At 38.7% G+C, this 5523-nt stretch overlaps 1 protein-coding gene across 1 annotated transcript; it reads left to right on the forward strand.

Annotated features, from left to right (window-relative positions):
* The first annotated feature begins 854 nt into the window (after positions 1-854).
* LOC140139226 (melanotransferrin-like) lies at positions 855-5094 on the forward strand. The gene is made up of 3 exons (XM_072161006.1): positions 855-1024; positions 3267-3534; positions 4837-5094. Exons 1-3 carry the CDS (start codon positions 855-857, stop codon positions 5092-5094), a joined length of 696 nt encoding a protein of 231 aa, XP_072017107.1.
* The last annotated feature ends 429 nt before the right edge of the window (positions 5095-5523 follow it).

Raw genomic sequence — 5523 nt, forward strand, 5'->3', positions numbered from 1 at the left:
GATTTAGTAAAACAAAAAAGGGGTCATTGGGCGCGAGGGAATTGAAAAATGGGGGTCAATGGGTCGCACATCCCCGTCCCCCATTTCTAGTGAGCCCCCCCCCCCCCACCCCACCCCCGGAGTATACACATCAGACACGACATAGTATTATTGAAGTTGCGATAGGCAAAACGTTCATATGAACAAATTTAATAGTAATGGTAATGATGTATTTCCGACTTTTGTGTGATTGGATCAGATCATGCAGACTATCGAATGGAAGACTATTGTATAGCATCCATACCTGATTCATCCTGAATTGAACTACTTCTTCAAGAGCCCGATGATTCCATCATCTGTCGCTCTGAATAAATAACCGCTTTCAAATAGGTCGAATGGTATTGGTGTATACCACCTGAATCCCAATGGAATCGTTAAGTTCCTCCATTCGCCCTTCCCATCAGCCACTTTCCATGGTACTATTTGCCCTTTGCACTGATCTTGCTACCAAAACGAGATTCTCCCGGCAAATTCCGCATGCGTAAAATGTGCATTTTTGTTTCTCGCGCGTACAGGCGTACGCACACACAACACGCACTTTGGGGGTAGAACCTTCTTTTGAGATGACCGTGCGATCAGCAAATAAATTTCAATTATGAGACTCTGATCTTGAAAAAAGAAGCACCCTGGCTATGGCTGTCAGTGAGTTGTAGGAATGTGTGAAATCGGATTTTGAAATGCTTCTTACATTCTTAATAACTTTAGTGCTATTTGGCACCAAAGATAGACAAAGTGACAATAGCTACTCATAGTTGGGTAACATTACGTCACCTCGATTATATATTACCATACATAATTTATATATATTTTCAATTATGACAGGTGATTTCTTCCTTCAAAGCTGTGTACCGGGTGCCAAAACCTCCAGATATGACCCTAACGGTGATAATCCAGATAATTTGTGCGAACTTTGCATCGGAGTAGGAGACTCAAATTGCGCAAGATCTCAAGAAGAACCGTATTACGACTACAGTGGGTCATTCAGGTTAGTAACTGTGTCCAAGCTGGGAAAAGCTTGAAATCAAAGGCCTTTTAAAAATACCGTAAAATTTCGAAAGGGTCGGGTTTACCTTTTTGGAGGCCTTGGTCAGGCGAAAATTTGGAGGCCCCAAAACTCAGGAAGGCATGTGCACTCAACATGCTCAAGTTTTTGTTTCCGGATAATAAAGATCAAAAGTGGCAGCGGAATCATTCAAATGTAGAGGTGGACGGGCATATTTTGTTCCGCGTAAAAATTTCAATTTCAGACTACTTTAGCCCAAAATGAAGGGAAATTTTGCTACTCGAAGGGCCAGTGCGCGAAAATACTACATTTTTACCCTTGGCCCAAAATATGGGCTAAAAAGTAATTGAGCCCGGGTCCATCTGGCCCAATGGTAGGTCCGTCCCTGAATTACGTCAACAAGCATAATATGCCTCTAAATGAGTGTTGTTGTGTTTGTTGTTGTTGTTGTTGTTGTTGGATTGTTGTTGTTTGTGTTTGGGGGTATTTTTTGACGAAAGAGACAAAAGGCAGACACCCTCCACAAAAACATTAGAGTAGATTGGTCTTACAATGATACAGGGTGTCCCAAAAGTCTCGATACCTTTTTAAACCGCTGTATCTTTAAAAATAAATAGTATATAGAAAATTTGAAAACATATTTGGAAAGAAGACACTTGGGCAATTTTTTTGGTACCAAATTTGCTAATATTTGCATGTTTTAATACGAAGATACGAGCGAATGTTTATCATATTGAAAAACTGTTCTTTCAAGCGGATAAACAAAACACTTAATTAAATGCAAACGAATTGTCAAAAAAAGCACCCTCTTCTGTAATTGCTCACAATCTAACAAAGAAACTCGGTAAAGTAATTTTCCTCATCTCAAGGATTTTATAATGTTTTGATTGAGTTGATACCCCGATCATTACTGAATTGTCACATTGAAACTCCCTTTTTCATACTCAGTCAGAAGACATTATGCACGAACCAGCGTCGCGCATATGCAAAATGGTTAATGCATGGCAAAGCAATAAATCACCAGGAACACTGTCAAATTGAAACAATATTCCCAACAACTTCACATTATTTTACTTTGTTCTTCCGTAGTATGGGTTTTTTATGTTTTGCCTCAAGTAGTTTAGCCTTTCAGAATATACTAAAGATGTCCACCATTTAAATTTGCACACTCGCATACTCTGACGGTGAAGTTCTGCAATGACGCTTCTGCAAGTGTTTCTGTCAATTTTTCTATCTCACTCTTTATGTTTCCTTCAAGTCATGTATGCTGCGAGGTTCTGTGCTATACACTCGGTCTTTGAGATAACCCCACAGAAAAAAAATCAGGTGTACTTACATCTAGAGAATCTAGAGGTGGCCAAGGTTGATCAGTTTTGAGGGATATGATCTTCTCATGGAAAAGTTTTTCAAGCCACTCGATAGTCACTTTCGCTGTATGTGGAGTCGTACCGTCCTGTTGAAATCATTGTTCTCCCCCCGGCATTCCATTCAAGCGCATTTAAGCGGTTTGTTTTTGCAGTGATGACATTTTGTATGCATGAATAAGTAATAAATGGCGTTGTTTCAACATGACTTACAATATACAACAATGAATTCATATTCTTTGGTTTTATGCCAAAACGAAATCGGTTAAACTTACTCAAAAGAAGTTCAAAGAATATTATCAACTCACTGGACATGCTCAAGCACCATCAAAATGCTGCATAAAAAAACATTGCCAACAAATTCTAGAAGACAGGATCAGTGCATGATTCAAGGGCTATGGACGTAGGAAGACAGGACGATCTACATGAAACACTGATAAAGTAAGACGTGCTTAGCAAGCCCAAGAAGATCTGTGAATGTTCAGCAAAAAAGAATAATTGCTGTATGGTACTACGCGTTATGTACCTGTACATTCATCTAACATTATTTTTTAACTAGGAGGCACAAAAGGGGACAAGTTTGGTACCAAAAAATTGCCCAAGTGTTTTCTTTCCAAATATGTTTTCAAATTTTCTGTATACCATTTCTTTCTAAAGATACAAAGGTTTAAAAAGGTATCGAGACTTTTGGGACACCCTGTATATGCTTGTACAGCAGCCTGTATCAGTAATATAAGCACTTAACACCAAGTAATTTTTGAGCAAGGTTTCCGCCTTTCATCTCTTTCATCAAAAAAACACTCATTTAGAGCCACCTAACTTCGTGATTGTAAAAGTATATTTTTATTCTGTCAATGCAGATGTTTAGCTGAAGGAGCAGGCGACGTTGCCTTTGTCAAACACACAACAGTACTCGATAACACAGACGATAATACTCCACCAGAATGGGGTCTTAATGCATCTTCAAGCGACTACAAGCTATTGTGTGAGGATGGTACCACCGAGTCTGATGTCAGCAACTACATAGGTTGTAATCTTGCTACAGTACCTTCGCACGGAGTAATGACAAGCGGAGATAAGTCTAATTCATACGTGCAGTCTGTAGAAACGCTTCTGACTGATGCACAGGTATGTCTGCGCTACGAATTCGCCGCCGAAGTGAAGTAATAATCGGATTAACTACCATAGCAAAAGGTGAAAACAATTTTTGATTATACCGCGCTGCACTAGAACGTTTACGCGGTACCGCTGCATTGAACCATATCATGCTGATCACTCGCACTTGTATGATCAGTACCTTTGAAAAGAGCGGTATTGTATTCAATCTATGATTGCAGACATATACAGGTGATGAGTGCAACCTGCTTGTAGTGCAGCGCGATATATTCAAAATTGTTTTCACCTATTGCTATGGTAGTTAATCCGATTATTTACGTCATATCGCTGGCGAATTGCAAGAATATTGAGCAAGATAGTTTTGCATATTCATTATGGTGGTAATTATTCTCAGATTGTCTACTTAGCACATAGGAAAGAAACAACTAAACTAGACAACATCGCATAAACAAGGGCTTCAATCCGTTGTGAAATGTGGAGGAACATATCGTCGGTCACAACACATAGTGGCGTAGAGTGATTTTTCAAATTTTCCGTTTCACATAGTGGCGTATAGGTTTAGAGCTAGCTATTATCTTATAATAGTTATTCCTTGTTAACTATTAAAGATACAGTTTAATAGTTTGAACATTAAACTTCAATTTCAAATGGAATCGGGCCACTGAGAGATAACAGTGGAAGAATATCGACTCTGTTACTAGTAGCATATCCTTCAAAAACGTTTTGCTCGGAAACGTAATTTGTACTTCACGTACACCACTATGTGTTGCGACCGACGATATGACATATTGTCTTGTTGAAGTAGAATTCGGCACTTCGGCACGAATTCGCCGCACGTGTCGTTTGCGTAACCATGGTGACGAAGGACATACGTTTTGTGATTTTTGATACCTAAACTCATGCGATAGCCTCAAAATTATTAATATGGCGAACCTGTGACCAAAAAGAGATGCCAAGTCATATCATGCAAAAGATGATAAACCTATTGGTATGGTTGGTTCTACATTTTACATAATTATAGTCAGTGGCGGCACCAGGACTTTGGGGGGGGCATTGGGGGAAAAGTGAATTTCAGGGGGGAAAAATCGACACATTTTGCGCAAAATTCCCGCAAAAAGTGGAAATTTACGTAATTTGGGGAATTTTGCCTCAAAACTGAGGGTAAATACCACCCCCTTTTTTTAAATATTCAATCGGGCAATTTAAGAGATTAGGGGTATGGGTAGGTATAGTGGTGAATGGGGTAAATATTACATGAGACTTCACGGTAATCATGTGTTTCACATCTAACCATATTCCAATCTTATTTGACAGAAAATGTTTGGCTCTGACCAAAACGTGAACGGCTTCAAGATGTTTGACTCCAGTGCCTACGGTGGTACTGATCTTCTTTTCCTTGACTCGACCCAAGCACTTGAAACATTGGGTAACCGAGACACTTACGAGGAATACCTTGGCAAGGAGTACCTTGAGGCACTGAGGGCTATCACTTGTGATAATGGAGCCGGATTACTTCGGGGATCATTGGCTTTGATGGTACTGTTAGTTCTCATAGTGCTTGGTTTGAAGTAAAATGTGGGCAAAATAATACTTCATGCTGCATGTAGTGTTGATAATGTTAAATGATAATCATATTCAAATCAGATTAGATTCGTTGGACTTGTGTGGGATAACAATGAGTGTACATATTATAAGCAGGGTTTAGTTTCCAGGCATAGCGTAAAAAGGCAAAGTTCAAACTGTCAAACTTTAATGTATTTTTAATGGTATATATACAATCTTTCTTTCAATGTTATATACACAAATATCTGTACAATAAATACAATGATTAAATTCAATATTAAACTGAAAATAATATTAAGACATTAGAGAACTAATCCTTTCCAATTAATTGTAAATCATGTACATTTTAAACAATGGACTACAATTTAATATAAGGATTATTTACAGGTTTACCCTTATATGTGACCTGCTACCACAAAATGAGCGTAAAGTCGCAAG

Source organism: Amphiura filiformis, chromosome 18, assembly GCF_039555335.1.
Source record: "Amphiura filiformis chromosome 18, Afil_fr2py, whole genome shotgun sequence".
Taxonomy (NCBI): domain Eukaryota; kingdom Metazoa; phylum Echinodermata; class Ophiuroidea; order Amphilepidida; family Amphiuridae; genus Amphiura; species Amphiura filiformis.

Coding starts and splice junctions, on each gene's coding strand:
- LOC140139226 (XM_072161006.1), top strand. CDS start 855: ATGACAGGTGATTTCTTCCTTCAAAGCTGTGTACCGGGTGCCAAAACC. Junction 1,025..3,266: donor GACTACAGTGGGTCATTCAG/GTTAGTAACTGT, acceptor CTGTCAATGCAG/ATGTTTAGCTGAAGGAGCAG. Junction 3,535..4,836: donor CGCTTCTGACTGATGCACAG/GTATGTCTGCGC, acceptor CTTATTTGACAG/AAAATGTTTGGCTCTGACCA.